Source organism: Gopherus flavomarginatus, chromosome 7, assembly GCF_025201925.1.
Source record: "Gopherus flavomarginatus isolate rGopFla2 chromosome 7, rGopFla2.mat.asm, whole genome shotgun sequence".
In the NCBI taxonomy this organism is placed as follows: Eukaryota; Metazoa; Chordata; order Testudines; family Testudinidae; genus Gopherus; species Gopherus flavomarginatus.
The window spans coordinates 18,243,547-18,258,012 of record NC_066623.1 but is presented as its reverse complement, the minus strand read 5'-3'; the positions used below and the strand labels follow the sequence as shown (position 1 = coordinate 18,258,012).

The 14,466-nt window shown below is 48.0% G+C and overlaps 1 protein-coding gene across 1 annotated transcript; it reads right to left on the bottom strand.

Moving 5' to 3' along the window:
* Positions 1 to 1,247: 1,247 nt before the first annotated feature.
* POU4F3 (POU class 4 homeobox 3) lies at positions 1,248 to 2,564 on the bottom strand. The gene is made up of 2 exons (XM_050962793.1): positions 2,445 to 2,564; positions 1,248 to 2,141 (listed from the first exon to the last, which is right to left on the bottom strand). The coding sequence occupies exons 1-2, from the start codon at positions 2,562 to 2,564 to the stop codon at positions 1,248 to 1,250; spliced, it is 1,014 nt and encodes a 337-aa protein (XP_050818750.1).
* Between the last annotated feature and the right edge of the window lie 11,902 nt (positions 2,565 to 14,466).

The following is a 14,466-nucleotide window of genomic DNA, read 5'->3' as shown; positions in this document are numbered from 1 at the left end:
ATTTATCCCGAGGAATGAATGAATAAATAAATAAATGACCACACACAAGCACACAAACTATGAGATAACTAAAATATGAAACATATAGGGGTGGGAGGGAGAAAGCTCATTGCAACTATTGAACCAAGAATATGTTACAAGAACCCTTACCAACTTGGTGTATTACAAAACTCAGATACAGTCTGTAATTAAAACGGAAAAAAATCCTTGGATTAAAAAAAAAAAGAATGAAAAAAAAAACCCAACACCGAGTGGAGACACTGTTGAAGCGATTGCAGACAAGTCCATGTTAATTCCGCCAAGTCTCTACATTGATAGAGTCCCGGTGCTGTGGCTGCAAACCCAAGTGAGTGCACTGTACAAGTCTGTGGTGGGAATCTATGGATCTGAGAGACGTAAAACTGTGTTCAGACCAGTGCCAGAATACTACTTCTTTCTACAATTTAATCTCTTGTCAAAAAAAGCCAACTAAATAAAAGAACTTTATTTAAAGGTGAATTAAAAATTCTAGGTAATACACCTGGAATCGAGTTGGAGATAGTTTTGTGTGCGCGTTCGAGGGAAAGAAAAATTCACACGAAGAGCAGCCAAAGTATTTCGCTGAGTAAAAATAGGTTGCTTTGTTTTTCTTTACCAAAGTTTTGGAGTATAAAACAATTGTTCAGGTATCTCAGGTTAAGATTGGTCCCTCTACCAGGCGTTCCGGTCCTAGAAAGCGATGAGCTAGACCCCCCACAAAAAGCTAAGTAAAATTTGACTTCCGGGTATAATAATGACATTCTGAAAATAGCCTTTTTATTTTTAAATATAATTCACAAATCTTAATAAATATTTATCCTCTGGTTTCACCTCAGGGGCATTTCCCCTCTCCATCCCCTTCCCCTTAACTATCCTTTTTGTCGCAGTTGTGCTAGAAACAAGATCATTCTCCCACCTCCCCAGTACCTCTCAGCTTCCAACTCTTCCAAAAGTGACAAGCGGCTTATGCTCTAGTGCACAACAGACACAACAGAAGTGAATCTCAGCCGAGGAGCAACCAGGAGAAACTTGTTTTTGTTTTGTTTTCAAGAAGACGGGACAAGAAAAGGGGGAGGAGGGAAATAATCAGCGTGATGGGGAAGTTAATGGCTTTGTTGGTCAGTGGTTTGAGTGTGAGTCCTCACGGAGATCCCTGCTCTTTATTTGAATAAAATATATAAAAGTCCAGGCTTAGAAGAGCCAGTTGCCCACCCCAGCTCCTGGCCGAGTCAATGCACAGCAGAGTACTTCATGCGTTTCTGTTTCTGTCTCTGGTTGCAGAACCAAACCCGCACCACGTTCTTTTTCAGGTCCAGTTTCTCCGCTATGGCTGCGATCTTCTCCGAGGAGGGTCTGGGCTGGATGGCAAAATAGGCTTCCAAGGAGCGCTTCTCTGGGGCGGCGATGGAGGTTCGCTTGCGCTTCCTCTCGCTGCCGCTGAACAGGTCCGGCTTGGCGTTCTTCTCCCTGTAAGCAGCTTCAGCCTCCTCCAGCCAGGCTTGGAGCACGGGCTTCAGGGCGATCATGTTGTTGTGGGACAGGGTGAGAGACTCGAACCGGCAGATGGTGCTTTGGCTGAGCGAGCCCACGCCGGGGATCTTGAGGTTGGCCAGAGCCGCCCCTACATCCGCCTGGGTCACCCCCAGCTTGATCCGCCTCTGCTTGAACCGCTCAGCGAAAGCCTCCAGCTCCCTGGGATCCGACTCCACGTCGCTGATGCAGGACATGCCGTTGTGAGTTGAGACTGGGTGCGGGTGGCCCATACCCATGGCTTGGTGCAGGTGCCCCATGGCGCCCAGGTGATGCGGGTGAATCTGAGCCGACATCACCGTGTGGTCGGGAGCCCCCATGCCGCTCACGGTCAGCGTTGGGGAGATGTGGTCCAAGAGGTCTCCATCCAACCCCGGGTGCACCGAGTGGTGGGGATGCGAGGTCAGGGCCGAAGGATGCGAGATGGGCGCGGTGGAGGAGGTAGACGTGCATGGGACACTGCTCATGGTATGGTAGGTCGCGTCTGGCTTGAACGGATGGCTCTTGCCGTGGGAGACAATATCAACAGCCGCCAGAGCTTCAGCGCGGGCCAGCAGATTCTCATCAAAGCTTCCAAATATATTGCCCTGGAGCTGCAAGCAAGAATGCGCATATTGGAGTCAGTGGGGAATACTGTCAACTCAGGATTAAAAAACATTTCCAAGCACAGAGATTCCTCCTCAAAGCTCAGGTCATAAAAATTAATATGAAGGCAGCAGCTTTGCTTGAATAGACATGTGGATCAGAGACAAGAGTGTGTGTGAGAGAGAGAAGGGGGGAGAGGGAGAGAGAGAGGTTCAGAGATAGGCGATTGTTCTGGCGACATGAAAAAAACATTAAGCAAGTGCCTGTCAAAAAATATGCCTTAAAGCAGTAATTATGCTTAATCTACATACCTGCGGGGCTGGAAGGCAAACTCTGCGCATCGCCTCTGAACTGGAATGCAAGCCCGAGTACTTGGGCTCCTGCAGGGCAGGGTGCATAGTGAAAGGCTGCTTGGTGTTCATGGCCATCATCTTTGCACACCTTGCAGGTAGGCAGCCCCTGACATAGATTCAGGGTTGTCTCTCTGGCTTGCTTCTGTCAAAGTGAGCTATTTTCAATGACAGAGCTTCCCTCCCTCCCCCCACCTGCTTCTTCACTCATCTTACAAGCCGCCTGCCCGGAATGGGACCAGCACACTGTGCGCAGGCGTGTTGCACTGGAAGAAGAAAGGGAAAGTAACCCTAGGAGGCAAAGGCAGTTAGGAGCAAAGATGCCTCTGCCCTGACCCGGAGCAGCAGGGTTCTTCGGAGCTCTGGGGTTGGTTTTCAAGGCAGGCCGGGATTCGGGGTCCCAGGCAGGGGGATAGCAGAGTGGTCAGTACACATAACCACACAGGGAGAAACACGTTTGTCATCCACAGAACTCCGCTTTGCCATCTAGGGTTCTGCTGCGGAAGCCCACAATATAGAAGTGAGCTCAATCGGCCTGTTGGAGGAATGTCACTGCTTCAGCCAGGTGCCAGCCGATGGGTTTATATAGGAACTCTGCAAAAATGCCCAACCCCCTTGTTCGATCTGTTCAAGTCTATGTGCAAACGGAGCAGAAAGGCCTCAATACCTATGGGGAAGGAACAGTGCTGAGCCTATTGAAATCAATAGCAAAACTCTCATTGACTTCAGCCAAAAGGAGCAGGCCCTTGCAGATGGGAGAGTGAACTTTCTCTGGACACACTCTGGGAAGTCTGGTCGGTTAGTCTGGGATTGTGTTCTAGGTTCTATCCCACCCAGTTTTTATTCTAAGAAGAGAAAACCTCATACCTCTTCCAGCACATTCACTGGGCTAAGGGTTCTGTTAAATGAAACGAGCAGAAGCGTCCTGCAAAGTAAAGTCAGCGGTTTCCAAACTTATTTGCAACACAAAACGAATAAATAATACATGTGAAATCCAGGTATAGCAGCGGGCTAAAAGCTAAGGCCAGGGACAGCGTGTGTATAACAATCCAGCCAACCAAACCAAACCACAATTGGGGAGGGAGGACTCTCTCATTTGGGATTGCAGTTATCCAGTTTGCTGTAAACGATCGCACTGTGTGTACAGACGCAATAGGCTTAAACGGAGACGGAGTTAGGAAGCCAGCAGCAGATGATGAATGAAATATCACCGACTCCAGCATTAGGTTTCTGTGTAACGCACTATAGTGTGACCAACTATATTTCATAAAAGTGCGCGGGCCTGTTTATAAGTTAAATTATTTCTTGCCCTTCCAGGACTAGCTTTGCTCCTGGAGAAGATCGGAGTTTTTGAAGAAGGGCAAAACAGACGCCTGTGAGTTAGGGCTCTGGCTGTATGTAACCATGTAGATGAAGGGACAAGTTCCTTCAACCCCTGTGGATGATTTGTGGTGTCAAAGGTTTCAGGGATTTCTGAAAATCCAGATGAAAAGGACGGAGGGAGAGAGAGAGAGAGACCCTCTAATTTAAAGACCTGTTTAAGCGATATATTTTCCCTAACCTGGAGCGATTGTTTCTCTTTGCTAGGCCTTGCCTTGAAATTTACTCAAATCCCTGTGGGAAATTTTAAGCGTTCTTTAAACTTTCTGATGACGTATGGGGCCCGATCCTGCTCCCACTGATTTCAGCGAGAGCAGAATCGGCGCCCCGATATCGATAAAACGGACCAACGGTGTGGAAGAAAGTTGGCTTTGCGCAAACCCCTGGGCACAGCAAAAGTAGACAGACATTTCCCCTTTGTAATTCTGATCTTCACGCGCCCAGCTTGGGGAAAGCGGAGAGGGAGAGGATGTCTGACCGATTCCTTACAGCCTGCACTCTGCAGCTAAACAATCAGAATAAAACATTTGCAGAATGTATTTCAAGCCAGGTGCTCAGAGACAACATATTCAAACGCCAGTGTTCCAGAGTGCTGCCGACTGCTCTGTATCTAATTAAGGGTCTTGCCTGTGCCTCCCTACCCAGAGAAGGCAGCGTAAGCATTATTATAATTCCCTTCCCTTGGAATCCAGACACAGCTGAAAAACACACTGTACAGGACGTCTAATGCCAAGCGTTATTTGTGTGCCCTGCTCCTTCCTTTAACGAGATGTCACTGATGCTGCAGGGAGAACAGCGTTTTATGGCATGAAAAACAGCTTTGCTATTTATACTATTTTGATCACGCCAAATCTTTCTTCCATTTCCAGTGCCTGGGCGGGGGGGGGGGGGACGGGAGGAGGTGAACAACCCCAACATAAACTGTAATAGATTCGTCTAGAGGGCAAGTCAGCACCAACAGGGCAAGTAGAAGATTTCACGGTAAACTGTTGCTCACCTCATCCAAAAAGTTAATGACGAGCAGCTTGCCAGAAGCGTGACAAGATGGGGTTTCTTTACAAATTTAGGACCGACTCCTCCTTCTCCAGTGGCAGAATTCTAACTAACTTCAGGGGAACAAGTTTAGGCCCCTTAACTTGGACAGGGAATAAGAACCCCCCACGGGAAATTGTAAAATATAGAACGACTTCTTCAATGTCTTACAGCCAATGGCTCCCTGTAACCCCAAGTTCTTAGGACATGGACATGATCAGTCTAGGTCCTAAGTTCAGTCCATGTCCCAAGTTCTCCTAGTGCTGAATCTAAGTCCCACAGGAACTTAGATTCAGCACCAGGCCTGAATTAACTTTATTAGAATAATACTTGTACTTTTTCCTAAGTAGGTGGAAGTACTTTGCAAACATGCATTCACAAAGCTTCACCGTACCAGAGTAACATGTGCAATTTTTAATAGCTAATATATTGTACAGTACAGTAGGATGAACTGAAGCTCAGAGACAAATTACTTCCCTGCTGATTTAAGCTCCTATAAGCTTAGCCACTGAATAATAATTATGACAGGGCCATATATATTTCATAGGCTGGAAGTAACTTTTCCTTGAATCTTCTTCTAAAGAGCAAAAAATGGAGATTATTGAAAGAAACATACTTATACTATTTACTAGTTATAATCTGGGATCCTCAAAATCTTCACACTCCTTCAAATGTTTCTTGACTCTGGCCAAGTTTTACTTTTTGATGGTCTGGAGATTTAAATATACTGACAGTTGTGAAATCTCTGGTTCCTCAGAAGAATGAAACCTAGTCAAAATTTAAAAATGTTTGACGATTCCGAGGCCCTCAAGTCATAACAGGGATTTGCTGTAACACATATCGAAAAGGAACACCCTCCTAACCAGAAGCATTAAGCCTAATGTGTTGTTCACAGAAAGCTGGAGGCCCAGCTTTGTCCTCAAGCTTCCTTCTTTCTCCTCTGTAACCAGAAGCTAATGTGCCAGAGGTATCATGATTATTGCTCTTGAAGTGTGTCAATCCAATTAAACTAATAACTAGCAATATATGTTGCATCCTCCTCCAAGAAAAAAAGCAAAGACTGGAAGCACACAATCCAGCTTTATCCATGTCCAGCTGCTAGAGGCACCAACAAGGAGCCCAATGAAGACTCAAAAAGCTAAAATGAGACAGATTATAGAAAAACTACTGCAAGCTCTGCATGTTATGGGATGTGTCTTCAGCATACATGACAACCGTTGTTTCCCAAGTCTGCTGTCAGTAATAAAAGGATGAGGGAGATGTTTGGGTCTAAACTTAACTAACCTAATACATTATATAGGACTTTTCACCTGTGGATCTCAAAGCACTGTAAAAGGGGAAAAGGAAACCCCTTTTCTCACTGTACTTTGAATCAGGGCCACAAGAAAGGGCAAATGAGAGATGTGTGTCCCCTGCAAAACCCAGGAGAGATTAAGTAACCCCAAAGCGGTGTGGGAAGGAGGGAAGGGATAAATCTGGGGGTAGCTCACCGCAGACCTAACCCACGAAGAACATTGAACAGGTGGGAACATTACAGCATGGAACAGGAGATTGTCAGACCCTGGAAGAGCATGCAGGGGTGTAATCAGGAAGGCCAAAACACAACTGGAGTTGCAGCTAGCAAAGGATGTGAAGGGTAACAGAAGGGTTTCTACATGTATGTTAGCAACAAGAAAAAGGTCAGGGAAAGTGTGGGACCATTAATGAATGGGGGAGGCAACCTAGTGACAGATAATGTGGAAAAAGCTGAAACACTCCATGCTTTCTTTGCCTCCACCTTCACAGACAAGGTCATCTCCCACACTGCTGTCCTGGGCAACACAGTATTGGGAGGAGGTGAGCAGCCCTCAGTGGTGAAAGAACAGGGTTAAGGACTATTTAGAAAAGCTGGACATGCACAAGTCCAGGGCAGTCCCTACCAATACGCAAAGTACGCAGCTGCGTAGGGCACCAGGAAATTTGCTGCCCCAAATTTCCTGGTGTCCTGCACAGCAGCGTGCTGCTACAGCCCCAGCCTTGCCTCTTCCCACCCCTGCTCCTCCCCCACTTTCCCAAAGCCCCTGCCCCAACCCTGTCTCTTCCCAACCCTGCTCCACCTCAGTCCCACCCCCACAACCCCGAGGACTGCAGCAGGGCCAGACCCGCACTCACTAGCAGTGGGAAGTACAGTAACCCGGCCCCAGCCACGCCTCCAGTGAGTGCTGGGGGGCAGTTCCCCCTTGCCTCCCAGAGGGGCTGTGTAGGGCCCCAGAATAGCTAGGGACAGCCCTGCATAAGTCCATGGGTCCAGATCTAATGCATCCGAAGGCACTGTTGGAATTGGCTGATGTGATTGCAGAGCCATTGGCTATTATCTTCAAAAACTTGTGGCAACTGAGGGAGGTCCTGGACGATTGGAAAAAGGCAAAGATAGTGCCCATCTTTAAAAAAGGGAAGAAGGAGAACCCGGGGAACTATAAACTAGTCAGCCTCACCTCAGTCCCTGGAAAAATCATGAAGCAGGTCCTCAAGGAAACCATTTTGAATCACTTAGAGTGGAGGAAGGTGATCAGGAACAGTCAACGTGGATTCACCCAGGGTAAGACATGCCTGACTAACCTGATTGCCTTTTATGATGAGATAACTGTCTCTGTGGATATGGGGATAGCAGTGGATATGATATATCTTGACTTTAGAAAAACTTTTGATATGGTGTCCCACAGTATTCTTGCCAGAAAGTTAAAAAAGTATGGATTGGATGAATGGACTAAAAGGTGGATAGAAAGCTGGGTAGATTATTGGGCTCAATGGGTAATGATCAACAGCTCGATGTCTAGTTGCAGCTGGTATCAAGCGGAGTTCCCCAGGGGTTGGTCCTGGGGCTGGTTTTGTTCAACATCTTTATTAATGATCTGGATGATGGGATGGATTGCACAAGTTTGCAGATCACACTATGCTGGGGGAAGCGCAGGGCCGGTGCAACCATTTAGGCGAACTAGGTGGTTGCCTAGGGCGCCAAGATTTGAGGGCACCAAAAAGCAGCACCCTCAAAATTTTTTTTAAATGGTTGCAGCCGCTGCTGCTGGAGAGGCAGTCGGAGCTGCCTGTGGCAGCAGCTGCCTGCAGCGGGCAGCCCAGGGCGCCCCCGGAGTCAGCGCGCAGCTGCTGCAGCCCGGCAGCCCAGAGCGCCCCCATCAGGGAGCCGCCGCAGCAGCCCGGGGCGCCCTAGGGATCAGTGCGCCGCCGTGGCAGCCCGGCGTGCCCCCCCGGGTCAGGACGCAGCCGCGGCAGCCCAGGGCGCCCCCGGGGTCAGGGAGCCGCTGCGGCAGCCCGGCAGCCCAGGGTGCCCCCGGGGTCAGGACGCCCCCCGGGTCAGTGCGCCGCCGCGCGGCAGCCCAGCAGCCCGGGGCGACCCCGGGGTCAGGGTGGCAGCCCGGCAGCCCAGGGCGCACTCCGGGGTCAGGGCGCCAGCGCGGCAGCCCAGGGCACTCTCCGGGGTCAGGGAGCCACTGGCAGCTCAGCAGCCCAGGGCGCCCCCCCGGGTCAGGGAGCTGCTGCGGCAGCCCGGCAGCCTAGGGCGCCCCCGGGGTCAGCGCGCCACCGGGGCAGCCCAGAGGTTCGGGCTGACGGCGGCTGCGCTGACCCAGGGGAATCCCTGAGCTGCAGGCAGAGGCTCAGAATCCCTCTCCCTCCCAGAGCAGGGGCTCCAGCCTCTGCAATTTTTCTCGTTGCCCGGCGGGGGCGCCGGCGGCTGGGCAGAGCTGCGCAGCTCTGCTTAGGGCACGTGGCAGGGGCCCTGCAACAGCGGCGCAACACCAGGGCTTCGCTTCTGGAGGAAAGCCGCGGCTGCCCCCTGGCTCAGCCTCCACGTCAGCCCCAGCGAGGGGCATGGAGAAGAAAAAAGCCTCAGCGGTGGTCTGGTGGAGCGGAGGAAGAAAGAGGACCCGAGCGCTCATGCATTGGGCAAGGTAAGCAAGTGCCTCCCCATGGGTCAGCCTCAGGTGCCTGTGCTCCTGCCCTCTTGCTCCTTAGCTGGTCCCTGCTCCTGCTCCCCTTGTGCCTGGACAGCTGGAGAGAACAGCAGCCTGCAGAGCTGAGCTACCCCAGTGCCCCCAGGCACCCCCCTGACCCCATCCCCCCCACAGCCCTGACCCCCAGCTCCAAGCCTAGTCCTTCTGAGCTGGAAACCCCCTCAACCTCATCCCCCCACAGCCCTTAACCCCTAGCTCCGAGCCCAGTCCCTCTGAGCTGGAAACCCCCTGATCCCATCCCCCCAACAGCCCTGACTCCCAGCTCTGAGCCCAGCCCCTCTGAGCTGGCATTTGGGGGGGGGTGCAAGATGGAATTTTCGCCTAGGGGGCAAAATATCCTTGCACCGGCCTTGGGGAAGAGGTAGATACAATGGAGGGTAGAGATAGGGTCCAGAGTGACCTAGACAAATTGGAGGATTAGGCCAAAAGATATCTGATGAGATTCAACAAGGACAAGTGCAAAGTCCTGCATTTAGGATGGAAGAATCCCATGCACTGCTAAAGTCTGGGGACTGACCAGCTAAACAGCAGTTCTGCAGAAAAGGACTTGGGGATTACAGTGGATGAGAAGCTGGATATGAGTCAGCAGTGTGCCCTAGCTGCCAAGAAGGCTAACGGCATATTGGGCTGCATTGCGAGCAGATCAAGGGAAGTGATTATTCCCCTCTATTCAGCATGAGGCCATATCTGTAGTATTGTGTCCAGTTTTTTGGCCCCTATTACAGAAAGGATGTGCACAAATTGGAGAGAGTCCAGTGGAGGGCAATGAAAATGATCAGGCGGCTGGGGCACATGACTTAGGAGGAGAGGCTGAGAGAACTGAGCTTGTGTAATCTGCAGAAGCGAGGAGTGAGGGGGGGATTTGATAGCAGCCTTCAACTACCCGAAGGGGGGGTTCCAAAGAGGATGGAGTTCAGCTGTTCTTAGTGATTGCAGATGATAGAACAAGGAGCAATGGTCTCAAGTTGCGGGGGGGGGGGGGGGCAATATCGGTTGGATATTAGGAAACACTATTTCACTAGGAGGGTGGTGAAGCACTGGAATGGGTTACCTAGGGAGCTGGTAGAATCTCCATTCTTAGAGGTTTTTAAGGTCAGGCTTGACGAAGCCCTGGCTGGGATGATTTAGTTGGGGACTGGTCCTGCTTTGAGCAGGGGGTTGGACTAGATGACCTCCTGAGGTCCCTTCCAACCCTGATATTCTATGATTTAAGAGCAGGCAGGTGTGGCCAAGAACAGGTTTTGACTTGGCCCCTCTGATCTTGATGCACTGAAATGCTCCCCTCCTCTCCCCTTTATTCCAGAGAGCTGGTGGCAAAAAACCAAGGCAGGGAAGAAAGCTGAGGACAGCTGAAAAGAGTGCGGTGTGCCATCACTTCCCATCAAGCCCAAGCCCTGCACAAATGGAAGTGGAACATTAACCAGGCTCTGAAAGGCAAAGAGCGAGCAGCTTCCTCGCATCAGGCGGGGAAGCGGCGCGTTGTCGCATAGCTCCATGCCCTGATTTATGATAAAAAATTTAAAGGAAATCATTTATATTTCAAAGGGCCTAAATAGCGGCATGAAAGTTTTATCTAAAGTGGCGCTGTCTTTAGAGGCAGCCCCGCTATGCTGGAGGTAATTAATAGATGGATAAATTTCATGCCTTTGTTTTTTCCCCCACCCTTCCTTTCTTTGGCATGGTCTAGTTGAAGTAAATAAATAAAGGAGGGAAATGCAGAAGTGTGCGCTGAGCTCTTGGCAATGCTTTCTATGCAGGCACATCCCCCCCGTGCTAAATGCTCGTGGACTGAGCGGATGCTTCATTGCCAGAGCTTTGCTGCTTCCCTTTCACCCCAGAAGGCCGGGGGAGAGATCAGGCGAGGCCCGCTTCCCAGCGCACGCTGCTCACACGTTGTGGAAATGAAAGCACTGGTTAGAGAACACACTCCAGGCCAACGGGACAAGCTCAGCTGCAGGATTTAGGGCACAGCTCGAACCAATGCTCCTCTCGCCCCCCGCCTCCGATCGCCAGACAATCGCAATCCTACCCCAACCCCGAATGTTTTGAAAGAAACCAGACTGGTTCGTCTAGCCGCTCAGCGCGCTTTAATTAAAGCTGTAAAATATTGATGGTTTTGGCCCTGTCTGTTGCTGTCACACCTTACAAATAGGAGAGAAGTCCAACGGATAAACAAGAACAAGCTAGAAGAGTCCAGATGGTTTGCCATCAGAAAGTAACTGCAGCCTAAAAGGTGTCACTTCAATAGATTTGAGAGATCATTCACCTCCTGCTAAATAATTAATAGTTTTTCTGGAAAGAAAGAAAAAAAAAACCCTGATGAAACATCACTAGTGCCTCTTTCAAAATCTGAAGGTAAAAGTCGGATTTCAAGTGTGCTTTTTACCCACTCGCCTGTTTTATTCTCTGACCACAATTCAGAGATCGGGGGGAAATGATAGAGGATTACATTCTCCCTTAGGGTCCGAGCCAAAGCCTCATAGAGTCAATGGGCTCTGACACCAGCCTTGAGTTTGACCATGATATCAATTTCAAACAAACTCCCACGAACTTTAGAGAGACAACCCAGCCCCCAGCATAGTACAGGCTGTAAGCAAGATACCAGCGGCAGCTTTCCAGTGTAAAACCAGAACATTTACCAAACAAAATACTCCAGGATGTTTTATTTAAGTGTTAACTACATCAAATTCTAGCGCACAATGACATGCAGGTCTAATCCTTCTGGGAAGAGGATATGATGCTTTACATTTCAAGATGTGTGTGTAAATTAAACCATATGTAAGTTAAGCCAAAGAGCTTCTATTCCTTTTCTTTTCTAGTGGGGTCTAGACACAATAGCATGTGCTTGCTTCTGACTCCAGAGAACTTGATCAGAGTAATCGTTCCATAGCCTGCAAGGGGAGGTGGGTTGGTTCTTGTTTTACTCTCTTGCACTGTTCTCTGTTGTCGATCAGACAAACTCCTTAGCGTTTTCAGGCCCAGGTTAAGAACTAGAGCTGAAGTTAGTTTTATCTTACTGCTGGCATTGGCAGGTCCCAATGATTTACTGTAAGACACATACCTCGTCTTGAAGGAAGGACGAAGGGTGATCTTGACTTTTGAAGATACCCCTAGACTTGGGGCTTAGAAAGCAGATTTCTGACATCACACAAGAACAAGAAACTCTGCCCATGGTATGACATAGCTGTTCTGCTGAACAATCTGATCGAGGAAATATCTAAGGTTACCCAGACCTTCAATTATTCATCAGCTAAACGGCAAAGCATCAATTACCTGGCTTGATTCTCTCATTCATTAAGGAGATTGAACAGCCCAACTTAACAAAGCCAAAGGAAAGTTGCTAAGTTACAGCAGCAGCAGTGAATTGCCTGCACATTAGCAGACTCTCAGGCAAATAAATAGGTGCCTTAGACGGGAAGTTTGTGGAATATAGAGAAACACCCAGGATTCAATTATATATCAGTCACTGTCTCTGCAAGGTTGAAGGTAACAAAATATAATGGGTTTACAGAAATATAAGGGTTTGGCTGACTTTTAACTCAATCTTTATGTGAACTTAGGGTGACCAGATTTCCTGATTTTATAGGGACAGTCCCAGTTTTTGGGGCTTTGTCTTACATAGGTGCCTATTACCCCCTCATCCCGATTTTTCACACTTGCTATCTGGTCGCCCTATATGAACTTAATGAGAGTTTAGCGGATGTAACCCTTAACAGAAGTCTCTGGTAGAAGGCATTGGAAAATGCAAGGTGTTAATATAAGGCACATGAAATGAATGTTTAGAGTCAGAAACAGTAAGGGAGGAAGATCTCCATTACAGGAAGTTATAATAAATACAGGAGTGGGATGAAAACCTCTTGTGTGATAGTGTATTAATGCAGCAGACCCAGCCTTATGAGTAGGTTGCACAGATGACCTCTTAGGGCTCCTGACACTGATTTAGCAAATCCCAAGCCAATGGGACCAAGGGAGAGGATTCTCACCACTTAACCCTGACCTCCCCCTCATTCTCTTGCAGTGGGACCGGAGGTAAATCCAGCCCAGATCAACACTCCCCAGCAACTTTGGAGCTCTGGCTTAGAGCTTGTAAGAGGAAAGGTTTATTAAGAAGGCTTTTGGGTGCTTTCTATCCCAAGAAGCATGGTTTGGAAAAGGGGAATCCAATCTCCTGGTAGAGGAACTTCAGCATGTGTTGATAGCAATGGAGACAACAGGAGGAAAAGCACAGCACTGAAGTGCAGTTGTACTCTGAAAAGAGTCTTTAGTACTCACGTTGCTGGTGAGAAAGGAGGCAGAACAGAACACACTGTGTCCCTTGGTCCTTTGTTGGCTCCATAGGGCTAGGAGTAAAAGCTTGGTTATGTGAGTGAAACAAGCAGCTTTAATTAACATGTTGCAGTTAAAGGACCTTGAAAACAGTAATTTATACTCTCAGCTGCTGCGAAGTGGGTATTGCCCCCATTTTACAGTGGAGAATCCCAGGCACAGAAAGAGCATAGCTCCGATTTTCTCAGGTAGCGGGTATCCACCGCCCCCATTGACTGCAGCAGGTTGTGTAGGAGTTAAGTCCTTTTTGAAAGTTGGGCTCTAAGTAACTTGCCCATTGTCATATGGAAAGTCTATATCCTAGGTCTCCTAGTCCTGTGCCTTAAACCCTAAATTAATCCTTACTCTCCTTCCATTATAAATTGAATAGACCAGGGTGAAAAATCTTGTTCCACTATAATCAATTGGAATTTTGCTATTAACTTCAGTGGGGCCAGGATTTCACTCAAAGGAGACATTTCTAGACAACAACCATACTTTAAACTACCTTAAAGTACAAGAGCAATTTAATACATTCCCAAAACGGTGAAAGACTGTGAAAATAGGTTTGTTCAAAAGATTTTTACATGAAAGATCAGGTCGCTGAAAACTAGAAAATTACAAGATTAACATCATTAAACAGAAAAGGTGCAAGAAATAAGTGATTACAAACTGGGATAACTTGATCAAAGTTAGAAGATGAATATTCAATTTTTGGGGGGGGGGGATTTAAGGTATATGCCTTAAAAGTCAAATTTTCATTCATACTCCAATCGTGTACAAAAAGGTTGCAATAATTCTTCTGTTTGCAAGTGTAAAAAGCACTGATTACACATCTCTCTGGTTAGCAAACCCAGAAACCTGCTTACATATGCAGCCATAGGCTCAGTACCTGTAACCTGGCATAGGTGCAATTTTATGAACATAAATGAGTGCACACAGTTTTGTAAGCATAACATTTGGGGTACTATGAAAATTTTGCTTCAGCTTGAGTAGAGATGATGAATGTGGATTTGTGAGGAGGAGGAGGAGGCCTGGTTGAATTAGTTTGCTGTTTGTGGGGATCTTTAAGTTAATTACTACTAAGATGCTGTAGGCATGGGGAATGAAGTGAATGTCACTAGATTACAAAAATAAATTAATATTCAACAATAAGAACTGTGTAGTATGTAAGCTGTGATATAAAATAAATTGAAGTCATACAATAATTAAAATTAAATAAAACACGTGTGCAATGTCACAAAGTATTGACTGTA

Coding starts and splice junctions, on each gene's coding strand:
- POU4F3 (XM_050962793.1), bottom strand. CDS start 2,564: ATGATGGCCATGAACACCAAGCAGCCTTTCACTATGCACCCTGCCCTG. Junction 2,142..2,444: donor TTTGCCTTCCAGCCCCGCAG/GTATGTAGATTA, acceptor TCTTGCTTGCAG/CTCCAGGGCAATATATTTGG.